At 38.5% G+C, this 26,281-nt stretch overlaps 2 protein-coding genes across 2 annotated transcripts; both read left to right on the top strand.

Moving 5' to 3' along the window:
• The first annotated feature begins 38 nt into the window (after positions 1-38).
• Positions 39-20,838, top strand: zc3h7a (zinc finger CCCH-type containing 7A). Its single transcript, XM_055190247.2, has 23 exons — positions 39-197; positions 921-1,026; positions 3,948-3,987; positions 4,073-4,270; positions 4,376-4,534; positions 4,615-4,695; positions 6,590-6,643; positions 6,728-6,764; positions 6,856-7,157; positions 7,243-7,489; positions 7,776-7,807; positions 7,889-8,048; positions 8,150-8,308; positions 8,528-8,733; positions 8,977-9,077; positions 13,241-13,422; positions 13,502-13,566; positions 13,648-13,784; positions 13,885-13,990; positions 14,098-14,206; positions 16,934-17,067; positions 19,686-19,849; positions 19,933-20,838. The coding sequence occupies exons 2-23, from the start codon at positions 959-961 to the stop codon at positions 20,120-20,122; spliced, it is 2,931 nt and encodes a 976-aa protein (XP_055046222.1). The 5' UTR covers positions 39-197; positions 921-958; the 3' UTR covers positions 20,123-20,838.
• Positions 20,839-21,470: 632 nt separating this feature from the next.
• Positions 21,471-25,564, top strand: LOC129432046 (THAP domain-containing protein 11). The gene is made up of 2 exons (XM_055190236.2): positions 21,471-21,825; positions 24,422-25,564. Exons 1-2 carry the CDS (start codon positions 21,618-21,620, stop codon positions 24,784-24,786), a joined length of 573 nt encoding a protein of 190 aa, XP_055046211.2. The 5' UTR covers positions 21,471-21,617; the 3' UTR covers positions 24,787-25,564.
• Positions 25,565-26,281: the final 717 nt, after the last annotated feature.

The following is a 26,281-nucleotide window of genomic DNA, read 5'->3' as shown; positions in this document are numbered from 1 at the left end:
CCGATTTGTTCTTGTGCGCCGTTTTCGTGTGCGTTTAACAGGGGGCGCTCAAACCATTTGTAACCAGTAACCAAAAAGTGAACAAAACGTCATGAAGAAGATGACGTTGCCCATAGGCAAGACTGAATTGACGGACACGTGAAAATATTAGTTTGTATGAAGAGCTCTGTTTTATATTGACCACTAATATCTCTGAGGTGAGTTTTAAAGACAGTACCGTGGATATGTTGGCATAAATATGTTCGGGTGAACGCTGGTTTAGCCGGACGACATGGCTCAGTTGCGCGGTAAAATGCTACCGTGCTAGTCTACCTAGCGACTGGCCATGTAGCACAATAGTTGCGTGGCCAACCATCAGGCTAAAACACAAAAGCATATGTCCTAACTTGATAGAAAATAGGCGCCCTTGATAGTCATCTGAAATGTACATCAAATTTGTGATGAATCTTTGCGTACACAAAGAACGTGTTTCAACATCTGCTTGATAGTTCATTTGGGCATTAAATGTGCGTTTAAACTTTCAAATGTAAAGTACACACGATTCTGAGACACAGACGGTGTTTCTATACGGCGATTAGTCTGAAAAGCGTCAGAAGTTTCCATCTGTTTAAACAAGTCATCATCAGACGCCGCCTCTCATACAAGTGGTATGCGCATGTATTCCATGTTGGGCTAAAGTTAAGGAAGTCAAATGTTTTATTATGCTATTGTATTGTGTATAACGCCATATCGCCGGCCCGTAACGTTAGTTAGAAATCTAGATAACGAGACGTCGTTGGTTGGTTTTGGGAGCGGAACAGGAAAGGATTTCCATTAAAGGTTTCGCATTCCGCCGCGAGACGCATATTCATTTCTAATGCTCAATTGAATCTGCATCAAATCAATGTGTGTGCTTGATTTACATATCGACTTCATCCTAGGTTGCTACCATAGTCGAGTCCTACACACGTATGGGAAGATGTCAGCCACATGCCAGGACCGAAGCAGCCGGTGGCAGGACATTCAGAAGGGACTACAGTTTATTCAGTAGGTTTTTGGCTTTATATAAAATAATGTCTGGTAAGGCCTGAGCACGAATGCCTTTTTGAAGGCTGTACAATGGGTTTAGGTTGTGTTATTGAAGAAATGGAGTATAAATAGTTTGAGCTTGACATCATTTACTTGTGACTTATTTATGTAAGAAGATAAGAATGTAAATACAATTCAAACACTTTGGGAAAATAATTTACATGAAGCCTTGTCACAGCCAAATCATCATGTGTTTTCTTTACAAAATTGTCCTTTTTTGTACTTGTCATTTAAACTCATTTAATTTCATTGTTAAATGTTTAAATTAGGGAGGCTCCAATGGGATTTTTGCAGATGCCGGTTTTAACAAACAGCCATTGCCTAAACGTATTTTTTATCTTGCTTTAAAGTAGCAAAGTTTAAAAAGAAGCATTAGGGTATTGCTGCATCATCAAATTATTTACATGAAACATGGGTTGGATCTATTAAACATTACACAAGTCAACATCGTAAGACACAAAGTAAGATACGATGTAATAAAATACGAGTATGACAACCTTTAGAGCTTGTTTATGCTAACTTATGCTAATTTATATCACATAAAAAATGTATAAATAAGCATTTTGTTTGGTCATAGGCAGACAAGCATCTCAACTTAATGTTTTCTCAGTGTGTTTGTGTTTACAATGATATAATGTTGTTGCACACTAGCTTACACACAGCACAAGGAAGTTTTAAACAAATTTATGCAAGCAAAGATGGACATTTTGACATTATTTTGTGTGCAGGATTCAAGAAATAATCTGCATTTTATGGAAGAATGCAAGTACATGTAGGGAGTGTGGCCTCAATGGCCCTTCAGTAAAGCCGGGTACACACCACAAGATAATCGGGCTAAACAGGGCTCCAGACTAACTTTTTTTACTAGGAGCACAGTGGCCCCCAACTGAAAATTTTAGGGGCGCAACAGGAAAATTAAGGGGCACACACCGTAAATCAAAATGCTAACCAAATATTCACATTTCTACTAAAAATACACTGTAAAAAATTTGCTGTAATTATGCAGCTGGTTGCCAGTAACTTACTGTAGAAGATAAAGACTGAAAATGTTTCATGTTCATTTAACTTTTAAAAAAAACTGGTGCCAGTAAATAACATAAATGTAAAATCTACAGTAAGTTACTGGCAGCTAGTTGCCAGTAATTTAATTTCTACAATTTTTTATATTTTATAATGATAAATGCAGAAAGTGCTGTTTTCAAATTCAGTGTCACATCACAAAAAAAAGGTAAAATTTACTGGGCGCACATGTGCGACTGGATGTAAAATTCAGTGGCACACTCTCAAATTTTGGTGGCAAAATGCCTTGCTAAATTTGCGACGATTTCCCCCTTACGACAATTCAAGGGAAAGTCCCGATCATCTTCGTGGTTGCGCCGATTATCTTAACAGATTTTTCTGTGGTGCGCGGCGGTGCGTTAAGAGTGTTTGAATTTGCTCGGAAGCATGTTGGGGCCGCTCTGATTGCAAATCGTAAATATTCAACATGTTAAATCAGAAATCTTGTTGTGTGGGGGAAGCCCAAGGACAAACGCACAAACAAGCTGTAGATTGTCACGTGAAACGACATAATGATAAATGCAGAAAGAAACCCAAGCTTCTGAAACCCAATCAGAAAGCAAGCAGATGAAACCATAACAACTACCATAACAACTACATGGCGCAGCAGGTACCATCCAAAGTGAGAAACACATCAGAGATGTAAGAAGGCAGTCCATTGTAGTGACATTTCTGTATGCCCGTTGTTTGCCATTTTTGTTAACTGTGAAGTAAGGCTGGGCAAAATGGGTTTTTTTTTATTATTATTATTATTTTGTGGTCGATTCAAAATCGATTTTCAAAGGCCACGAATCAATTTTTTTTTTCATATTTATTGCCACAAACATTGAACGTAAGATTAACGTTAGATGTCACCCTCTTTTTTGCCTTGCATGATGCTTTATTCGTGATTTGTAATGCAGAAGATGCATTTTCTTAATGAGCAAAATGACCTTAGAAAACAAGTCTAGTTTTTAGAAAAAATATAAAATTTAAATGAATTTGTGCTTAAACCAGCAAAAATATCTGCCAGTGGGGTGAGGAAAAAAAATCTAAAAATAAGTTTGTTTTTCTTAAAAGCTTAATTCAAGAAAACATTCTCACCCCATTGGCAGATTTTTTGCTTTGTTTTAAGCACAAATTCATTTAAATTTGATATTTTTTTGTCTAAAAACTAGACTTATTTTCTTTGGTAATTTTGTTCACCAGGAAAATGCATCTTGATTTAAGAATTTTTAGATATTTGTACTAAAAACAAAACAAAAATACTAAGTAAGAAAGTCAATTTTTGCAGTGCTGTCATGACCACATAGCGACACTCCACAAACTTCAGGAAGAAAAGTGGTAAAGTGTCGATTTTGTTTCATCATGTTTGTGGTTTCTCACATTTTGGAAATCTGATAAGATTAAAAAGAAATCTTTTGGTGTGTACCCAGCTTAAGTATTCAACTTAAATTGCATTAAAGCTTAATGTTTTAAAAAAAGACTACACTGCATTTTTTTCAAATTTACAGTTTATTCCCATGAATTCCCATATATTCCGTTAATTCTCATGGAATGTTTCCAGCCTTGAAAATTCCTGGAATTTTGCAAGTTGCAACCCTAAAATTATTCTCTGTGTAGATGCCTTACCTGTTCAGAGGAAAAAGCCATCTTTGCTCCAATATTTTATTTAATTCCTTTAGATATTGGGAAAACCCTGCTATAATTAGCAACAAATATTTAAATTGTTATAACAAATATTTAAATCCGATGGAAAAAAATTGGCCAATACATATCGACGGCTGAAACATCCCTTCTTCTCTAGTCTAAATGTCTTTTTATCCACTTTCTCCTTGTAGGTCTACCTTGCCTTTTCCTGGCACCCAGGATCAGTATGAGGTTTGTTGTTTGCATTAATAATAAGTAAAGCATTGATTGCAGTTTGGATTAGCTGTTTAAAATATACCTCCATTCATGCCTCTAGGAGTTTATTCGGAGTTTGGTGAAGAATTTGTTTGGTGAGGGAAACGATGTGTTCCTTGAAGGCGAATGGACGAGATCTGTTGAATTATACACAGAGGCCTTAAACATAGCAGAATACGCAGAATCGGAGGATATCCACATCTCTCCAGAGATCCAGGAGAAGCTTCATGCTAACCGTGCTTTATCCTACTTAAACATTGTAAGATTCACTTGCATGCATACAGTGAATTTTGTAGCGGATGCCTGTTAATTTTCCGGGTTGGTTTGTAAATGCACTGTAATGTGTTTGTGGTAATTGATGTAGGGTCTACACGATCAAGCCCTGGGCGACTGTGAACAAGCTCTTCAAATGAATAACAGCAACTACAGAGCACTTTACCGGAAAGCTCGATGTCTAAAAGAGATGGGAAGACATCAGGAGGCATATGAGGCTGTTGCTAAATGCTCAATGGCAGTGCCTCAGGTCAGAGCACTTAACTTCGGGGGGTTTTGATCGAATAGCTGATGTATTGCTTCATTCTTAATGATTAATTTATTTTGCAGGATACTCATGTGATGGAAATGACACAAGAGCTCGCCAAAATGTTAGGACTAAAAATCCGTAAGGCTTATGTCAGAAGCAAGGTAAAATTGTGTTTTTCTCATTCAGTTATCAAAAAGATGTTCACGCATGTTTTGTATTTTAACAACTGAAAGTAGCCAGGCACTTGCAATGCCTTCAAAAAAGCCAAAGCGGTGACTTCAGGGTTCCTACAGGTCCTTGAAAATTTGTGAGTCTGGGGAAATAACTTAAGGCCCTGGGAAGTTTTTGGAAATATACATCCATAGTTACAGGTCAATGAAAGTGCTTGAATCTATTTTATGCAAGACGTTTTCTGGAAAAAATCCATATTATTCCCTGTGTAGTGTAGGATAATATCATCAAATTTCTAGCCTTTTAAGCACATGTGCTAAACTGTTCACTTTAAATGCTTATATCTTCTGTATGCCAATGTTGATTCATACCAAAATGCTTTTTTGCATAGTTGTGTTTGACACATGAAAACGTCTCGGGTTACGTATGTAACTGTTGTCCCCTAAGAAGGGAATGAGACGCTGCGTCTCCCTTGCCTTACTTCCTGCGTCCCTGTAAAGCCGTCTTTGGCAATATTTCAGATAGCGATATACTTTCTGGCTCCCGCATCACCCTGTCTTTGTCATTAAGCCTCACCATTGGTTGAATTTGATATACACATTTATACGCACTTACCCATGGAGGTGTCCCCAAAGTGTCACCACAGTGACGCAGCGCGAGTTCCCTCAAAAGGGAACTGTAACAATGTATCTTAAAAGGTAACACGATGTAACCTTGCTCTCACTTGAAATGTGTCCCCACATTTAGTACTTGAATTTGAGGGTATTAGACCTGGAAAGTCCTTGAAAGGTCCTGGAATTTAAAGTTAACTAAAGTGTGGGAACCCTGTGACTTTGACTTGCATGAAAATTGGGGATGTCCCGATACCACCTTTTACAATGTCGATACCAGAATTCTGAATTAGCCGATACCTGCCGATCCAATACTACTGCGGTGTATTTTTCGTGAACAATTTAAAATTGCAAATGTACACGCACACAAATTGTCTATAGTGCTTTCTACTACATCTAGTATAATTTTAAATGTAAAAAAACAATAATTTAAAATGATTTACAAGTTACAAGAACATTAGTAATTATTAATCATGGCAGTGTTTAGGAGAACATATAAATAGGCACGTTTGATTAAATGAATATGTTATATGCTAAATATATTTTCCTTACCATTGGTTCACACCAGCCGCGTTTGAGGCGTCAAATTCCCGTCTACCATGTCTAGTTTGCCGCTTGAACATTTTGAGTTTACCAGCTTCATTCACGCAGCGAGACCTCCAGACGCGCGTCAACGCGTCATTACATTGACTTAACATTGAAATCACTCATGCTTGACGCCTCTACCGTGGCTGGTCTGAACGCAGCATCCCACTCTGGAAATTACAGTATTATTGGGTATAACTGGCAACTAGCTGCCAGTAACTTACTGTAGATTTTACATTTATGTTATTTACTAGCAACAGTTTGTTCAAAGTTAAATAAACATAAAACATTTTCGGTCTTTATCTTCTACAGTAAGTTACTGGCATCCAGCTGCATAATTACAGCAAAAACAAACAGTCTAATTGCACAAAACTGTCACGTAAAAAGCTTTAATCTGCAGATGGTTATTTTGGGAATTATCATACGTCAATTGATATATGCGACTCAATTCGCACTGTGGACCTTACTTTATTTTCAGCAGTGAAGGTGAAGACTCCCATCGGTCCACACTGTTTCACAGTATCATGAGGCTTTGGATCTTGTCGTTTAGTGGCCTCTAGTGATTGTAAATTACATATTGTGCCTTTAAATATAAGAAACATTAGCTTGGTATTGTTAATCACAAGTTCACACTATACAGATAACTAGCTGTCTGTGATCAGTTGTCTTTGTTTGTTTTTTTAAACAGCCTGCCTTAAATGTTTTGCCTGGTGCAAGCCTATCAGGAGCAGTTAATGATAAGGTAACTTATCAAGGTCATGCATGTGTCTGTTGTTTAAAATGAGAACATTCAGTAACCTCACAGTGTTACTTTGTTTCCTATCAGCATTCTCAAAGCTCTTCTGTAGAGGACATTGAAATGGGTCAGTGCTTTTTTTTTTAAAGAGTTCATCTTTTCCTCAAAAATTTTACTGGCATTCATCTAATTTCAACCTCACTCTTTCCATTAAGTAGAATTGGGCCAGTCTACGCAGGATATAGGCGGTCCAGACAGCATGCCGGTATGTTCTGCTGTGAGCGAGAAGGCCAACGTAGAGTCTCAGCCTCTCGTCGGTGTGATCTCGCCACCAGTCATTCCAGTTGAGTCCCATAAACCAGAGCCTGTACCTATGCCCCTGCACATGCCTATGGTTAATGGGACCAGACCCACTGACTCTTACTCAGTCCCAGAGCCTCGAATAGACTATGATGCAGATATTATCGGGGATGATCTGGATGAGCTGTTGGACAGAGCAAGTCCTCCCGAGTCATCTTTGGTAAGCTAAACCACTAAGTGTTGAGTGCATACAGATATAGTTTTTTTTTTTTACTTATGATAACGTATGTCTCTTTTCCAATAAGGAGATTCCTACAGTAGACGGACCTATTCCTTTACCCACCAGTATTGCCGGCAGTAGTTCACTGCAGAGTCCTTTGCTCATGCCATCCCATTCAAGTCACTCATTTATGAACGTGGTCCAGCAGTACACGGTTGACTTGCCCGCACCCTACAACAAGCCTCAACCTATTTCAACCTATTCTCTTGGTCTGGACACATTTTCAGCTCTGGATGAATTGGATAATTTGTCTATTTCAGGTCCTCAGACAGGTGCGTTGCCCATTTTATAACCATCTGAATGGTGCGGGTCCAAAATAAACTTTTTGCCACACATACAAAATCATAGCAGAGACTGAAGCATTCATAAAGTCGTAATTCGTTTTTATAGTACGTCATTTGCATATGTGGTGTTTTATTTACTTTGAAGGCATAATATGTCATATTCGTAAAGTACAAACACCCTGAAATTTGAATTGGGTGTGCTTTTTGCTTATAGCTATAATAAATTTTGCTTATTTTTTTCCCCTAATCTCTTTAAATCTAAACAACGAATCAGATCAAGCTTTTAGCCAGCATCGCTTTATGTCGGTAAGTTTATTTTCTTTGTGAGTAACATTTTCATAATGATTTAAGCTCTGTTGGTTTGAGATCAGCATTTTCCTCTTTCAGCTAGCCAGCAGTGACATGCCCATGCCAGGCATTCCGCCCATCGGGACCGGTTTCGGCACATCCATGCAAGATTATCCCCCGCAGCTGGATCTTGCCAAGAACCCACTCGCTGATAGCCACGATTTTAAACAGGCCTGTTCTTCATGCTACATTAAAACTGGTAAGCGTTAATCATGCAGAAACGTTGCTAGGCAGCAGACGCGACCTTTCAAAGCCACATGTTTTGTATGTTCGGCGTTATTAATCTCCCTGTATCCACAGGACCTGGAGTACTGGATTACACCTACCATCTAGAGGACCACAAATGCAAAAAAGATTTGCTGTTGGGAAGGCGTAGGCATGACGAGCTCCCAACGTGGAAACTTATTCGCCCGAGACCCACCAAAAACCAGTACATGGGGCCTTATTATATTTGTAAAGGTAATTTGTGGCTTTTCTTATTTACATGTACTTTTTCATGCATTTGGTGCTTTTTTTCAAAGCCACTTACAGTGCATACGTTTTTATATCAGTATGTGTGTTAACTCGTGACCTTTGTGCACATGCCACCAATTGTGCAACAGGAGACCACAAGCTTTTCTTGCTTTCCCCTGATTTTTAACCAAAGGAACTAAAATGTTTCTAAATGTTGCTTTATAGATGTAGCAAATGGGGAAGAATGCAGATATCTTGGACACTGTACCTTTGCTTATTGCCAAGAAGAAATTGATGTCTGGACCCTGGAACGCAAAGGCTTCATTTGTAGGGAAAATCTGTGTGATCCGTACGGATCTAGACCTAAGATCAATTTGACTGTTCCAAAAATCCTACAGGAGAACCATGGGATATTTATGTTTCTTTGTGAGGTAAATCATGCTTTTTGTGATTTTAAATGGCTTGCTTTATCCGGATTGGTTGACTAATGCCTGAATAATAATATGCATCACATTTATGTGTTTTGAGTTTCAAGCTGCTGACTTAACACACCTCCTTTTTTCGTCATTGAACGTGAATGACCGGTTTTGTAAAGACTGGCATTTCGGTTTCCATGTTTGTTTTGAAAGGGACGTTAACTGTACCAATATCTAACATGTGACTTGGTCTGTGAGGTTTGCTTTGATCACAAACCCAGAATAATCAGCAAAACCAATAAGGACAACCCCGGTCTATGCTCTCATCCTGTGACAAAGCATGCATTTGAGGAAAAGAAGTAAGCGTCTCTTGTGTGAATGAGCTTTTTAGTGGATGGAGTGATTGAATGACTACAGCTGTACAGTGTGAATGTCAAATTGATTGTAATGTGCACGCACACAGTCAAACACATCTATGTAGATTTTAGTTTAAAGCATTGATTTAGGGATGTTGATCCATTGGTGCAAACACATCTTGTTCATTTAGTGATACAAAACACAGACAGGGTGATAAGGATCCCAGCATTAAAGGTCATCTAATATATCAACTTGATTTTGGTCTCGGGGTGTCCCCAAAAATGTTACTGTGATGTTTCGGGTACAAATTACCCTATAGATCCATTTATTATACCATGTTGAAAAGGCCCATTTTTGAGATGTGCAGGAAAAGTGCTGTTTGTGTGTGTGTGTGTGTCTTCGTAAATGCGTCCCTCTCCGTTTACTTTAATCTATTAAAAAAAATCATTATTAATAAGACAACCACCTTACTTCATTGTTTATAATGGACGGACGGTAGCGAATTATGTAAAGGATATTTAAAATAGAAATTATCACGTGACTGTGGTCTTTGGATGATTGTGGGTATGGCCTACGCAAAGTGAAGTCAATTTGCTCAGAAAACGCCAACAGCTTGTCCCATGAGGCTGTTGAGGTTTAGGGATTTAAAGGTGCATTGTGTAACTTTTAGAAGAATCTCTTGACAGAAATGCAATATAAAATAAATAACTTCAGTGGTGGAAAAAGTGCGGGCCCCCTTCCTGATTTTAGATCATGAAACTAATTTTAATATTAATAATCTCAACTGTTGTTTATCATACCTGAGTTAAGTTTCTCTAGCCACACCCAGGCCTGATTAGTGCCAAGCCTGTTCGCAATGAAGAAATCACTTAAATAGGACATGTCTGACAAAGTGAAGTAAACCAAAAGATCCTTAAAAGCTTCGCATCATGTTAAGATCCAAAGAAACATTAGGAACAAATGAGAAAAAAGTAATTGAGATGTATTATAAAGCCATTTCTAATCCTTTGGGACTCCAACAAACCACATTGAGAGCCATTATCTACAAATAGCGAAAACATAATATAGTGGAAACCTTCCCAGGAGTGTCTGACCGACCAAAATTACCCCAAGAGGGCAGCGACGACTCATCCAAGAGGTCACAAAAGACCCCACAACAGCATCCAAAGAACTGCAGGCCTCACTTGCCTCAGTTAAAGGGCGTGTTGCAAGTTAAATTTTTCAACGAATTTGTGCAATTTGCTTGTTGTTGATAAACATTTAAACTGTTATCCATTGTATTTTATGTTGTTGGGTATCAGAAAACGGAATATAATACGAAAAAGTACAGCAGTTTGCAATGATTCTCCTTTCCCCCACAACGCACTGTATGACGTCACGCTGGGGAGAGAATTTACCAAAGCTGCCTTGAGAGCATTGAGAGTGACTATAGAGAGATGAGTATAGTACAGTTCTGATAGCGCAGATTATAGACAGACAGACAGACAGACAGACAGATGGATAGGCTAGTATAGAGAGATAGGCAGACAGCCAAATAGCATAACGTTAGCCTAACTGTGTGTAGAAAGTAAACAAAAATTAACATGCTCGTGCATGCTGGCTTGAGGGGGTCCATGATCCTGCCTGAAATGGGTGTAACTTTATGCGATCATAAGCACAAACAGCATGTCAAATCCTGGAGTGAGGCACGTCACATCTGTTCGCGGGGTCGACCAGCGACCAAAACACACTCACTTCCTTACAGCCAGTAGCGGAGTGACAATCGGGAGAGTCTGGACTTTTGCGGTGGGCCGATCTGATAATAGTTATACATTTCGAGTTATATTAGCAACACCGTCTGGCGCGTGATGTGTGTCCCCGCAGCCCGCTGGTCAAACTGTGCAGCCTCTCTGCTCAACAAAATATATAAAAGTGCTCAACCTGTTCGGCAGGTCCAACCATGTACAGGATTTATAAAAATTTAAAAAGCGGTTCCTCCTCAAATGGCATAGCCTTTGACATCATTTGATGTAAAAAGCTGCCGAACGCCTGTTTATTACAGTATGCGGTTGGATCTGAGTGTCCTGCAGCTGCTGACCACTGCTTTTGCGTATAAAATGATCGTGTGATTCGTTATGATCGCATAAACAATAGCATCCTTTTATTTCACAAAACAATATATGTGATAGACTAGTAAGTGTGGATTAAGGATGTTTAAAAATCTCTAGCCTGGTGGTCAGGACATAAATGGATCAAATCAGCAGATTTGCAAAGTTTTATTTATCTCCACATATATCATAAATAATAATTAGCATGGTAACTTTGCTGTATACCACATTATATATTTCCTATGATGTATATATGATTTCCAAATTATATACGTAAGTATTAAACAGCAATAAATGTCTCATCTATCTCTATGGCTCTGGCTGAGGCTTTTGCGTAAAAAAACGTTAATACCAAAAACGTAAAAAAGTGGTCTTTAAGACCATTTTTTAGACATTTAAAAAATGATATACATATCTTGAGTGATTTATGTACCCATTAATCGACGGTGGTGGTTAACCTGCAACACGCCCTTTAAGGTCAGTGTTCATGACTCCACCATAAGAAAAGCACTGGGCAAAATGGCCTGCATGGCAGAGTTCAGAGACAAAAACCACTGCTGAGCAAAAAGAACATAAGGACTCATCTCAGTTTGGCCAGATAACATCTTGATGATCCCCAAGACTTTTTGGTAAATACTCTTGTGGACTGATGGTGTGTGTCCCATTACGCCTGGTGTAACACAGCATTTCAGAAAAAGAACATCATACCAACAGTAAAATGTGGTTGTGGTAGTGTGATGGTCTGGGGCTGTTTTGCTGCTTCAGTACCTGGAAGACTTGCTGTGATAAATGGAACCATTAATTCTGCTGTCTACCAAAAAATCCTGAAGGACAATGTCCGACCTCAAGCTGAAGCGAACTTGGGTTCTGCAGCAGGACAATGATCCAAAACACACCAACAAGTCCACCTCTGAATGGCTGAAGAAAAACAAAAGTAAGACTTTTTTAGTCAAAGTCCTAACTTCAATCCTATAAAGATGCTGTGGCATGACCTTAAAAAGGCGGTTCATGCTCTCAAACCCTCCAATGTGGCTGAATTATAACAATTCTGCAAAAATGAGTGGGCCAAAATTCCTCCACAGTGCTGTAACAGCATGTTGCAAGTTGTCGCAAACACTTGATTGTAGTTGTTACTGCTAAGGGTGGCCCAACCAGTTATTAGGTTTAGGGGGCAAGCACTTGTGGGTTTGGATTTTGTTACTGCATGTTGTGTTTACTTGTGTTATCTTTAATTAATATTTAAATTTGCTTCGTGATCTGAAACATTGAAGTATGACAAACATGCAAAAAAAATAAAAAATCAGGAAGGGGGTCAACAGTTTTTCACACCACTGGTAATTATTCGTCTGGATGGAACTTCACTTCCGGTCTCTGTTTAATGGTCTGGCTAGTGGCTAAACTGAACTCTGCTATAGTCTACTGTGACCTAAATATGTTATTTCGTCCTAATGACGCATTTTTGAATGAGGCGCTTATACTCTGTTGTGGCTTGTAGTCCGGCAAGTACGGTACTACTCTAAAAGACTTTGTTGCTATTGACTTTTTTGTGGAAGTTTACCGGAAGTTACGTGTGTTCGACCAAAGCTGTTTGTTTATGTTGTTACTGCTGAAGTCATCTATTAAAGACCTTACATAATGAACTGTATTCTTTTTATTACCTTACCTATGGGTCTCAATAGATGGAAGTTGCTGCCATGTTTCTACAGTAGCCCTTAACGGACAAACTGTTCTACGTTGTCTCGGACATCATCATGTTAGTCATGTTATGGCTACCATATGCATTTTGAAATTAAGTGGTGAGCTGTTGATCTCACTAGATGCCACTAAAATTTACACAGGCAGATTTTTATCATTACAGAGTGGTTGCGACACGCAATAATGTTCAAACGACAAATAAAATTGAGTTTCTAATATTAGGTGACCTTAAAGTAAAAACATTTGGGAATGTTGTGAATGTTTAATTTGAGTGGACTGTTCCAGAAAGCCGTTTTATTTGTCTTTTTAGTATGTTGCTATAAAGCCCCATCTCATGCGAGATCTTGTTAATAACCGATTTCTGTTATTGCTATATTCCTCAGGTGCCTTGTACATATTTTGAAGGATAAAACGGTTAGGTACTCCAAAATTCGTCCCTACCACCCTTTCTGCCAGATGGATCTGTGTAGGCATGAGGTGCGTTACGGATGCCAGCGTGAGGATTCCTGCTTTTACGCCCACAGCCTCATCGAGCTCAAAGTGTGGATGATGCAGAGTGAACAGGGTGAGCTGTCTCTCACATTTCATGATTCATGAGACATCAGAGCTGACAGAATTGCTTAACCGTTTTGATTTGGTTTTAGGCATTTCAGCAGAAAGTATTGTTCAAGAATCCCAGAAATATTGGAATATGGATGCTGCTCCTCAGGTAGAATAACGTTATAATAATGCACATGTCCACGTTTCTATGAAAGATCTCTTGCAATATCCTTTTGTGCTAACCCCATAGGAGCTCCCGACAGCCCTGCGAAGATTTGGTCCACCCAACCTAAAGTTGCAGTTTGTGTGCAGCCAGTGTTGGAGAAACGGCCAAGTCATCGAGCCAGACAAAAATAAAAAGTACTGCAGCGCCAAGGCCAGGCATCCGTGAGTCTGACTTATGTGTTAACTTACTGATACCGTACTCTTTTGCGCCTCCTGCCAGTGTCTGATAGTATTTCCTGCTTTGTCGATTCCTGTTATCTAGTTGGTCTAAAGAGAGACGGGTGGTTCTGGTTAGCTCCATTGAACGGAAGAAGTGGACAACAGTTCGACCTCTCCCAACAAAAAAGCCTGTTCCTGCTCAGTTTGAAGTAAGTGTCATGTTTGTTCGAGCAATAGAATTTTCCAAAATTAATATGAACAAAAAATGTTTGATTTATGAATGTCACTATATATCTTGCCTCCTGTGTGTTGTTAGATTTGCATGCATGTGTCGGCTGGTAAAAAGTGTCAGTACATTGGAAACTGCACGTTTGCCCACAGCACAGAGGAGAGGGATTTATGGACCTTCATGAAGGACAACAATAGTAAGTTAATATAACTTAATTTGACTAACAAATCCTTTAGCTATCTGACAATGATATCTCAAATTTTTTTTAACTTTTTTGCATAAATCATTTCTATCAACCCTTATGTCTGCCTGTGGGTTTTGCAAATTATGTAATTTATGTATTTTTTACCTCGAAACTCCATTGGATCCTGAAACTGTCGGTAAAACCTCGTAACTCCACCCCGTCTCTTCAGTGAATAAACTGAAGCACACATTTTGGAGCGTCTCTGTCAGAAATGTGTGATCTATGCATGTTTGTAATGCAAAGATAAATATATTTATTTATTTATTTTAGGGATGCACCGAATCCAGATTTTTTTAGGTTCGGCCGAATCCCGAATCCACCGTTTAAGATTCGGCCGAATACGAAACCGACTACCGACTCCTACTCGCATCCTTATTCCATTAACACAGTAAAACACATTAATGAAGTAAACAACGTCCACAGCAGTGTATTTTTCATTTTATTTAATTTTAACTACATTATGCCAGGATGACAAGTTGGAAAAACTATTTTGACAATTACCATAAGCCTATGCATAATGAAAGCGATGCGTTGCGACACGCTCGTTTTTCCAATAAGCAAGCAGCTCCGCGCTGAAAACTATATTTAACTTTGAGTAAGAAGCTCCGCTCGTCAATGTCAGTTTTCACACGGCCATCCAATTACAATGGAGGAGGGGCGGGACATTACCACAGCAACCAACCGGCTCACAGCTGAAGTATCACAGCTACAAAGCGCTCGGCTGAAAAACAGCTGACATTCGGCGTCCTCAATGCGTTTTCAGCCGTGTTTAAAAGTTTTGGTGTGTCCAGCTCCTAAGGCTCACCGAAAGAAAAAGCTCATCTCCACGTCTGCACCCGATGTGTGTAATCAACGGCCGCGTGACGTCGACCAGCGTAGCGCAAGCCAAGGGTTCGGTTCGGTGGAAAAAAAAATCTAGGATTCGGCTGAACCCGAACCCCGTCAAAAAGCCCAGTATTCGGCCGAATCCGAATCCTGGATTCGGTGCATCCCTAATTTATTTATATTTATATATTTATTTATATTTATTTATTTATATTTATATATTTATTTATATTTATATGTTTTTATATTTATATATTTATTTATATATTTATTTATATTTATATATTTATTTATATTTATATTTATATATTTATTTATATTTATATATTTATAGCATATCTGTATAGCATATCTGTATGCTGTACTCAACAAACACTAAAAGCTAATATTTCATGTATTTAAGAAACAGAGACAAGTTTATTAACCTGGCATTTGTTGTCAAGTCATAGACAAAAGGACAGGGTTTGCGAACCCCTGGTGGTTTGCAAGGAAATTGCAAGGGCGTTTGTGAGTTGATGAAGAACAGTTAAAATCATAAAATGTAAGTTATTTATTAATAAAATCGATTACTAATAAAAAATATATTTTATTTGTTTAATCTGCATATCATTGACCATTACACAACAATACAATATATTCAAAAATTGAGAACTCAGTACATAAAACGTATCTGTCTATTTTTGCATAATAAAAGAAAATTACTAGATGAAGGTCCAACAACAGGCAATAATAACCATAACTATGTAAAATGCTACTAATGAAAACTTTAAAATGGATGAAAATTAAATGTTTTTGAGTGAAACATGTTTTATTAAATTATGAAAATATTTACTTAAAATCTTAGGAGGTAGATCAAGTAAATAACCTGGGCTAGGACATTTTAATGCATTATGTTAATGAATTTTAAAATGTATTAGAAAAAGCTTTTTTATATGAGATGACTATTTTATATAAGAGGAAAACTCAAGCACGTTGCTTTCATATTCTGGGCTCATTCTGTACATAGTATTCTTTATTTTTTTTAGGTGTGTACAGATTTTCACATTTTAATATCACCGTCTAAATGTCTTATGCCAACGCACTGTAATGCATTGTATTGATAATGTTTTACTATGGGAAAACTCTTAAAACAAACTTTACGTTTATATCCTGTGCACATCTGCTTGTCTGTACAAAAGAGCTATGATTATGCAGGTCTTTTAAAGGCACGATCAGTGTTTTATTTTGATCTACTAACTGCATTGGAAGCGCTAATTCTCATGACAGACATATGTCTTCTCCATCTACTGGTCAAAAACCAATTTACTCCCTTCAAGCTTTAATTTGTAAAATGGTAATAATGACATGTACAAGTGTCTGCCCATATATAAAACTACAACATCAACTTTGAGAACATTGCATTAAAATATTTATCAATGCAACGTTTTTTCCATTACCTGAAAAGTAGCGGTTTTGGAGATGCTGAGGTTTTGAGGTTTTAATCTGACAGCCAGCAATATTATGAAAACATTGGCTACTTACAGGCTGTGCGTCAGATGCGGGATGAATTATGATAATAAGCGTCGTGTCCCATTTAACAAGCCGAGGAAGTAAACTGTTCCCTACAATCCGTGTGTTTGTTGTAGTGTAAGAAAAAAGATTTAAGTTGGAGACGATAACTTGCATCATCGTTTACTTGGCATTTGTACCTTTTGCATATTGTTAACATGTACTAATACACACACACCAAGGGAAATGTAAAATGTGCTTTTTAAATGTTGTTTAAAACATCCTAAAACCTAATCATAGGACATTACAACATTATAATACAGTGTGAAAGAAGGATGCATGCATGATGATTGTTTGTTTTTGTAGTTGCAGACATGGAACAGCTTTATGAGATGTGGCTTCAGTCTCAGAGACCGGGCTGGAGTGAAGAGACCTCCAACAGTTCTATGAGGGAGAATGGAAAACAGATTCATATGCCCACAGACTATGCTGAGGAAATGGTATGAAACGAACATGTTATTAGAGAAAATATATCATTCAAGTTAATTATTTTCTTTGACATAACCTTGCTTTATCTTCATTATAAAATCATTCTAAGGGTACGTGTTTACATGCCGACAATTTGACAAAAACTAGTTTTTCCTTTGTGTTTTTCAATGTTTATTTACTGATAACAACTTAGTCAAAGGGATCTCCAACTAAAAACGCTGTATCATGTATGCCTGACCAGTAGATGGCGATGTCACTTTTAAAAGAAAGTCTCAATATGCGTTCTTGAGTGATCTTGTGTCCTCGTGTTCTCGCTCTATAGCTGTGTCCCAATTCAGGGGCTGCGACCTTATAAGCATGGGACCTTAAAGATGAGCACTCGGTCTTTCAAGGTGGCAGCCTCAGAAGTTCGCGAAGAGAACTGAAATGAGACGGTCTAACCTTCGGACGACCCATAATTGGCGTCACCTGCTGCACGGGCCTGTCAGCAGGACATGATTAAAATAAATATGAAATCAGAAAAATATTAATTTAGTTTAGAAAATATGACACGTTGATGTAGATTAAACTATTCAACAGTATATTAAATTAATCAACCTTAGAAATATATGCATCATAAAAATTATAATATTAACACAAAACATAACTTATAATACTAAAACAGTGACAAACTTTTTTTTGATAAATACACACTTTTATTTAATGAAGGTTTTAATTGTTTATTTTAGAATATCCAGCCGTTATATGCAGTCGTTGCAGGTGCGCAATGAATCTTGGGATATCCTCGGCTGTTAAGGATCCATTCGTTCTATCCTTAACATTGTGGAGAAATGAGGACGCATTTTTAAGGATTCATTCTAAGCATCCTTTGAATTCTCAAGTCGCGCTGCTGTGACGCAATCGGTCTTAAAATACGTCCTTAGAAGGTCGCAGCCTTTGAATTGGGACACAGCCTATGTCATCATTAGCCATCGAAGTTCAATTCAGTGCACTGAAATTGTTTTACGCCCCAAAAAACAATGGGGCAAAACAATGGAGGAGGAAAGAAGTGCTACTCACAGTAGAGGTATTCCCGGGTCCAAAGAAAACCCGACGTGCATAAATAATTTTTTTTTTAAAAGAAAGACACGACCAGAGACAAACCCGAGAAAATTAGACCCGAATCGACCCGAACTAGAGGCAATTTTTTTTTAACCCAACTGGACCAGAATGTAAACGGCACTGACGTGTGTGCATTATGCAGATCCACAAGCAGCAGTCAGACAAAAAGAAACTCTGATGGCCTCGCAACCAATTTGGCGAGCTGCTTCATTCGTTTTACTTCGTTTTCTGATGACGACACCAAGGTAACCGCTAAAATGTACATTTAAAATTGACTGACATGTCTGTCTCAACAAAAATGAACCTACCGCCAGCCACACAATGTCGCATATGGGTCGCAAGCGCTCTTGGCAAACAGATGAGAGGTTTGAAAAGGACATTGAATTGAACATTGAACACACGCAGAGTTCGGGTCTTGTTCCGTTCGGCAAAAACACATTCATTTTAAATTGCCCGAGACCCGATGCTGCTATTATTGTACCCGACCTGTGTCTGAGGCACATGTGAAACTTTTAGACCCGAACCCGATCGGATCTTGGGTTTTTGGATCTAAGTGGACCCGTGAAGACCTCTAACGCGCAGCGCACGAGAGTGAGACACTGGTTAAAGTAAACTTTAAGTAACTTGAGTATTAAATGCATTAAAAAAACGCAAATTTGATATTTAAATGTGTGTTTTATTTGCATAGAACAAATAATCTTAATTGAGTTTCTTATTTTAGATGATATTATTATTTTCTGACAAGGTATCTAAAATATTTACGAATTTGCCATTACAAAATGACATAATAAAAAATATAGTGACGTATAGACCGTTTCAGCAGTAACAACATAAACAAGCGGCTGCACGTAGCTTCCGGTAAACTCCACTAATAATAAATAACAACAAAGTTCTTTAAACATAGTTAATTTATATAACAAGCAAAAAAACAACACATAGATTACCTAGGAAACCAAAACATTTGTTATTTTCGACGAGGAATTTGTTCAAGAGATCAGTTTAGTCAGACCATTTTATTAGGCCCCAAAAATACTGATGGCGTGTAAATGAACATGCAAAACAAAAATTTTTAGCTAAAAGCGTTGTCATGTAAAATCACTAGGAATAATTTTTTATTCCTGAAAGTGACTTAACTCATCATGTTGCGTGCCAGCCATCTCTATGAGGTTGTTAAGAGGCGTTCCTAATTCTGCTTGTGCAGGTAATGCTGATAAACAAATGAGTAACCGGACCTGGCGTCCTCTGAGTAACTGGTGAAAGAACGATGACATAAACTTCACTGCTTCACTCCCACTGGTAGTCGCTCCTGAAAGTCGTTCATTATTTGAATAAAGTTAACTTTTCTCAGCTGTCCTGTACCTGGACGCGCCCACTTCCTGTCGCCAACTGACACGATCGCCAAGCTTCGATTTAAAGTGAACGAGATTGCGCCTCTCTGCCACTGCTAGTCGCTGTCTGGTTGTTGTCTTTTTATAAATTGCTTTATAAACACCATCCTCATAACCTTGATATGATGCTGTTTTATCAGGCTGGAAACCACTGTTGGTTGTGTGGGAAAAACTGCAATAGCGAGAAGCAGTGGCAACAGCACATAACCTCAGAGAAGCACAAAGAGCGAGTGTTCAACTCTGAAGATGATCAGAACTGTTGGCAGTATCGCTTCCCCACGGGCACTTTCAGAGTCTGCGAGTGGTAAGTCAGGCTCTCGCACATAAAGCATTTTGATGGGATGTGAGATGCTGTCATTGCTAATGGATTGGTTTTTATTCTTGTAGGTACCTTAAGGGCACTTGCACGGAGGAGGAACTTTGTAAGCTGGCACACGGAGAGGAGGAATTGAAAGAGTGGAAGGACAGAAGGGAATTTCTTTTGATGAAACTTGCCAAAGCCCGAAAAGATCACTTAATAGCACCGAATGATAATGACTTTGGCAAATATAGTTTTCTGCTTAAAGATATTATGTAATGTTTTAATTAATTTGACAGTTAATGCAGGGTGTTCTGGAACTATGATGTCTTGGGTTCAGTATTGACTTTGGCGAGCATGGTGTGGCTCTCCGTGATGGAGGACACGATGCTCCTCCCAGATTTTCGTGAAAAGCACAGAGCTGGCCTTGTGTTCTGAGTAATCACGGCTTTGCTGCTTTTATCACCGGTTAAAATCAACGCACCGTCGCCTTTTATGTTTCTGTTATTAACTAGCACAAAGCAGATCACCTTTCAGGAACTGGAATTCGGATTTCGTTCGGGAGGCCTCAAGCAGTGCGTTGTGTGACATGAGAGGAGTTTTATTGTGAAACTCTGAGATTCCCATTGAAGGTTTTCACTACACTATCTGAATCTGCTTGTTTGTTAGTTTGTTGTTTTTTGATTGGGTCTTGTATCTTTGTTCTTCACCAAATGAGTATGTTCTTACAATTGCTGTGTTTATGTCTGTTGGTATTATATGGACCAACATAAACACAATAAAGTTTTTATTTTCTTATCTGTTGTTTCTGAAAACACAACTGTATTATGGAAATAATACCATGTATGTGTATTAATAAAGGACTGAAAGAGTGAAAATGGCATCATTCAAGTGAATAACGTTGATTTCAAGACCCATTTTAACCATAAAGGAGAGATACTGATTAACCTGCTAACTGCATCTCTATGGTGAATAATAAATGCATTATGCATTGAGTCTGCTGTGCATTCATTTAATTTCTTACATTTTCCCCCTAATCACATACGTCACTGTGACGTCACCGCTCCGGCTGGAGGCAAAACGTAAGCAGGAACTCATAGCAGGCGCGCTAAAAGTTTGAGGTTTTGACTTAAAAATGTCGTCTTGTTGTGTTTTTGGTTGCCAGAATAGAAGGAACGCCTCTTTTTGCTCCAGGCAGCTAAGCCCCGCCCACCCGGAGACGTTGCAATGTTTACAAAGTTTTAAGGGGTAGACTGAGAGTGTCTTAATTTTTTTTAAAGATTTTAAAAAATACACTAAAAAACACAAATGTTTCATAATACAACTATTTCAAATAAAGTTATCTAGACGTACATATTTTTTTATCTAGACGTACAGGTGTAGACTAGATGAACGTTTTATGAATTACGTCTTAAAATTACAAATTGGCAATCTAATCTTTCGCTCTCGCGGTACTTTGATGTCATACGCCACCCGATAGGCTTGTTCGACTTCATGCGGCGCCGCAAGAACCGACAGCGGGATGACGTCAAAGTACCGCGAGAATGATTAGAGAAATCATACCGAGTCAAAATTCGTCTTGCTCTCGCGGTACTTTGTCGTCATCCTGCTGTCGGTTCTTGCGGCGCCGCATGAAGTCGAACAAGCCTGATGTCATCCCCGTGGTGGTTTCCACCTGACGTCACACATCTATAGAGCCTCCCATCTGGAGGGCATAACAGCGCTTTGTTTCGCTGCCCGCCAGTTTTATTTTTACCACATTCGTTAAATCAAAATGCCGGACAGTTGTTGCTCGGTCGGATGCACTAATAGACGAGGAAACAAGCCCGGGCTGTGTTTCTACCGAATCCCGTCCGAGAAAGAAAACCCAGAGAGGAGGAGATTGTGGATCTGTGCTATCAAACGCGCCTTCGTCACTGCAGAAGGCAAAGAATGGCAACCGTCAAAGTACACGCGTCTCTGTAGCGAACATTTCATCAAAGGTAAACTCAAGTAAACATCGAGTATTTGAATTGTATTTCTAATCATTATATCTTTACGTCCATGGTTGGTTTTCGTGGGGCGACATAACTTGACAAGTAAAGGCCCGTTCACACTATTATTAGTACGATTACTATAAATATAAATCCCGAGTTCCGATTCGCCTACTGTCCTTTATTCGTAATAAGAATTGATATGTCCTAAACTGTACTGTGTGGAAATGAGTATCCTCAAAGTACCCGGATAGTCTACTGCTTCCGGTGAGTACATGCATTGCACACAGCTGCCCACAACTCATTGCGAAAAGGAGGAGTTTAGTGACGCTGCACTGATTTGATTGATAAATCAAATAGTGATGCTTCTCATTTGGAAAGTAATGAACAATATATACTATACAATTATGTATTGGATTAGGAAAGTACAATATACACAAAACAAAATTGACCATTTGAAAACCAAACCTGTCACATTTTATGAGTGATTTCAAATTATACAGTAGGCTACCTCTTTGGAAAAGTACTCATTTTTTGTCTTTTCTCTTCTTTCTTCTCTGGTATCTTATGTGGCATTGAACAGAATGTGTTTTATACTTGATGTTGTTATTCAATAAAAAATAGTGGTGCTTCTCTGAATGAGTAAATTAAGCTCTGTACAGTAAACATTACATAGGAAATAATGACTGAATGAAGAAAAGCTGAGATGCACAAAGTTGTGTGTTATTGTTATACACTCACCTAAAGGATTATTAGGAACACCTGTTCAATTTCTCAATAATGGAATTATATAATCAACCAATCACATGGCAGTTGCTTCAATGCATTTAGGGGTGTGGTCAAGATCTCCTGAACTCCAAACTGAATGTCAGAATGGGAAAGAAAGGTGATTTAAGCAATTTTGAGTGTGGCATGGTTGTTGGTGCCAGACGAGCCAGTCTGAGTATTTCACAATCTGCTCAGTTACTGGGATTTTCACGCACAACCAAACAAACATGGTGTGAAAAGGGAAAAACATCCAGTATGTGGTAGTCCTGTGGGCGAAAATGTCTGGTTGATGCTAGAGGTCAGAGGAGAATGGGCCGACTGATTCAAGCTGATAGAAGAGCAACTTTGACTGAAATAATCACTCGTTACAACCGAGGTATGCAGCAAAGCATTTGTGAAGCCACAACACGCACAACCTTGAGGCGGATGGGCTACAACAGCCCACCGGGTACCACTAATCTCCACTACAAATAGGAAAAAGAGTATAAAATTTGCACAAGCTCACCAAAATAGGACAGTTGAAGACTGGAAAAATGTTGCCTGGTCTGTTGAGTCTCGATTTCTGCTGAGACATTCAGATGGTAGAGTCAGAATTTGGCGTAAACAGAATGAGAACATGTATCCATCATGCCTTGTTACCACTGTGATGTTTACTTGGCACACTTTAGGCCCCTTAGTGCCAACTGGGCATCGCTTAAATGCCACGGCCTACCTGAGCATTATTTCTGACCATGTCCATCCCTTTATGACCACCATGTACCCATCCTCTGATGGCTACTTCCAGCAGGATAATGCAACATGTCACAAAGCTTGAATCATTTCAAATTGTTTTTTTTTACATGACAATGAGTTCACTGTACTAAAATGGCCCCCACAGTCACCAGATCTCAACCCAATAGAGCATCTTTGGGATGTGGTGCAATGGGAGCTTCCTGCCCTGGATGTGCATCCCACAAATCTCCATCAACTGCAAGATGCTATCCTATCAATATGGGCCAACATTTCTAAAGAATGATTTCAGCACCTTGTTGAATCAATTCCATGTAGAATTAAGGCAGTTCTGAAGGTGAAAGGGGGTCAAACACAGTATTAGTATGGTGTTCCTAATAATCCTTTAGGTGAGTGTATATCACAATGTCATCTAGGAAACAACATTCACTTTTGTCACATGTTACTAGTATGTTCCTGTTCTTCTGCACTATAAAAATAAGCAAAAACTTACACACATCTTCACAGATGAACACAACTTTTATGAATTTTGAAGTCTAAATACATTTACTATAAATAAAAATGATAATAATTAGTACTTCAAAATTCAAGTTGTGATCATCTGTAAAGATTAACTTGTTAGACAAAATGTGTACGTGTCATAAACGTTTGTCAAACACAGACCTTTTTTTTTTCGATAATCTAAATGTCTATGATCTCTTTTGGGGAAAAATGTATGGGCTTTCTGAGAGGGAACCATTGTCCCGCTAACTTCCGGGGTTGGCCTACAAAAATACGTCATCCTTCCAGCACTCTATTGGGATGTAAAAAATTGTTCAAGTGGCGAGCGATCCTCCTCTGATGACGTCTGTTTGACGATTTGGGTTTAACATGCTAGCTGACTGTCTGCTGCCAACAAAGCCCACCCACCATTTTACTAATTCAGTATTCTGCTTCACTCAGAAATGTGTCCCAATACGGAGGTAAAGTTGGTTGCAACTTCCGGTTTACGCTGAGCCCACACCTAGTTTTTGAAAGGGGTTTTACCATTCTGCACTCCAGTAATGATGATATTACAAACATTACTATTATTAACTTTTGACATGATCCCACTTGTCATTCATTATAGGTGCCAAATCTGATGACCCGTCGTCACCTGATTGGGTACCATCCGTCTTTTTGCACACAACAGCCACCAAAAAGAGGAAAAGGACAAAAGATGTGGAGAAGTATGAACAGAGCAAGAAGGAAGAGGAGATAAAGGAACAGGCTGCGGTTGCTGTTCTCCTAAAACTGTCATCAGTGCCAGCGCAACCTCCTGAGGATGAGCAAAAGTGTGACAGCAAAGTGTGCAAGGAAAAGATTGCAAGATTACAGAAAGAGTGCAATGACCTCAGAGAGGAAAATTGTAGGCTAAAGGCCATTTTGAAATCTGGAACATTTCATGAACTTGCTTTAGGAAAAGATGATAAGAAGGTCAAGGCGATGACTTAAAGCCACATTCCTCACTTATCGGTACAAAACATGCTTCCTTCCTATATGTCAATGGTTGTTTACTCTGTAAATAACACTTCCCCTTTTAGTGTATTTTAAGGTCTCAATTCCAACAGCAAACAATGCATTTAGAAGCACCAATTCAAGGATTGTGTTCTGACCCCACCACCATCTTCAGCCATGAATGCCTGTGATATTTATATACAGGCCTTTGGTACATGTGTCTGTACTGTAGACTGCTGTGAGATTTATTGGAAAGCCTAGAGACTTAAGAGCAAGAGCAGAGACATACATCATCATCATCATACCAAAAGAAACAATTATATGAAAAGGGATGGGGTGCAAGGCAAACTTTGTGCACTGTAGTTATCTTCCACATGCTGTACATGTTTGTAATGACTCTCCATCCAACCTGTATTGTTTAATTATATTAATTATAATTACAAGCCAGTGATAACAGTAATTGTTATATCATGAATTAACAGAAAAGATAATTAGGTAAACACATAACCCTTTGTGGTATCCATTATAGTCTATGTGTAATGACACTTGTTTTGTGTGTGTTACAGCTTGTTCAAATACAGTATCTCACACAATGTACGATAGTCTATATGTATTAAGTACCTCATCAGACTTTTTGTAGATTGTAGGTTCTGAACAAAATAACTGTAAATTATACATATGCTACACTCAAATGAGAAAAATAAGTTTTGAGAAATCTGTCTACAAATGCTTAGGATCAAAAGACCAACAGTTCATTAAATAGTTTGAACACATACATATATGACAATAAGCTCATATTTTACTCACCCTCAAGCAGTTCTAGATGTATATGACTTTCTGAGTATTATTCATATATTATACTTTTTATTATGGATTTGGAAAGTCTATTGCTTCACATCAGAAGACATTCAATAACTATATGGATTCGTTTTTTTATGGATGATGCACCAGAGGCGTCATGCCCATTCAAACTGAGGGGGCACGTGCCCCTCGGTTTTTTGAGCCAAATGGATTTTGCATCCAACCTCAAAATCAAAGAAGCGTTCATTATACTTTACTTTCTTTTAATCTGTTTAATATGCACAATATTATAACTTCTGTGCTGCATCCTTGTCACTTTTCAGAAATGTTTGCCGTTTTGATAGTATTTGGATTATGTTACATTACAATTCTGGCGTCAGCGTCTGAGCGCGCTCACGAGCTTGCTGTTGCTGCTGCATTTGGCTATCTGAAGAATTAAAAGCTCACAACATTTCCAAACACCAGTATGGTAATGTGCAGTTTACCTGCTCTGTGTAGAAAACGTATAGTTTAACATGTGACCGTCTCCACTTTAAATTAGTAGAGATTTTTAGATTCATCCTCTTGGTAGTAGGTACCACGCCAAAGTTCGCCAGAGTTCACGGGGGCGCGGAATCACACATGCTCATATGATGTAAAATTTTATGCAAAAATACGTTTCTTTAATAATTTTATCTAAACATATTTTTTT

The sequence above is a fragment of the Misgurnus anguillicaudatus genome, chromosome 19 (genome assembly GCF_027580225.2).
Source record: "Misgurnus anguillicaudatus chromosome 19, ASM2758022v2, whole genome shotgun sequence".
NCBI classification, from domain to species: Eukaryota; Metazoa; Chordata; class Actinopteri; order Cypriniformes; family Cobitidae; genus Misgurnus; species Misgurnus anguillicaudatus.
This window is presented reverse-complemented; position numbering and strand designations above follow the sequence as displayed.

Coding starts and splice junctions, on each gene's coding strand:
- zc3h7a (XM_055190247.2), top strand. CDS start 959: ATGTCAGCCACATGCCAGGACCGAAGCAGCCGGTGGCAGGACATTCAG. Junction 4,271..4,375: donor CTTTATCCTACTTAAACATT/GTAAGATTCACT, acceptor TAATTGATGTAG/GGTCTACACGATCAAGCCCT. Junction 9,078..13,240: donor CATGCATTTGAGGAAAAGAA/GTAAGCGTCTCT, acceptor TATATTCCTCAG/GTGCCTTGTACATATTTTGA.
- LOC129432046 (XM_055190236.2), top strand. CDS start 21,618: ATGCCGGACAGTTGTTGCTCGGTCGGATGCACTAATAGACGAGGAAAC. Junction 21,826..24,421: donor TAGCGAACATTTCATCAAAG/GTAAACTCAAGT, acceptor CATTCATTATAG/GTGCCAAATCTGATGACCCG.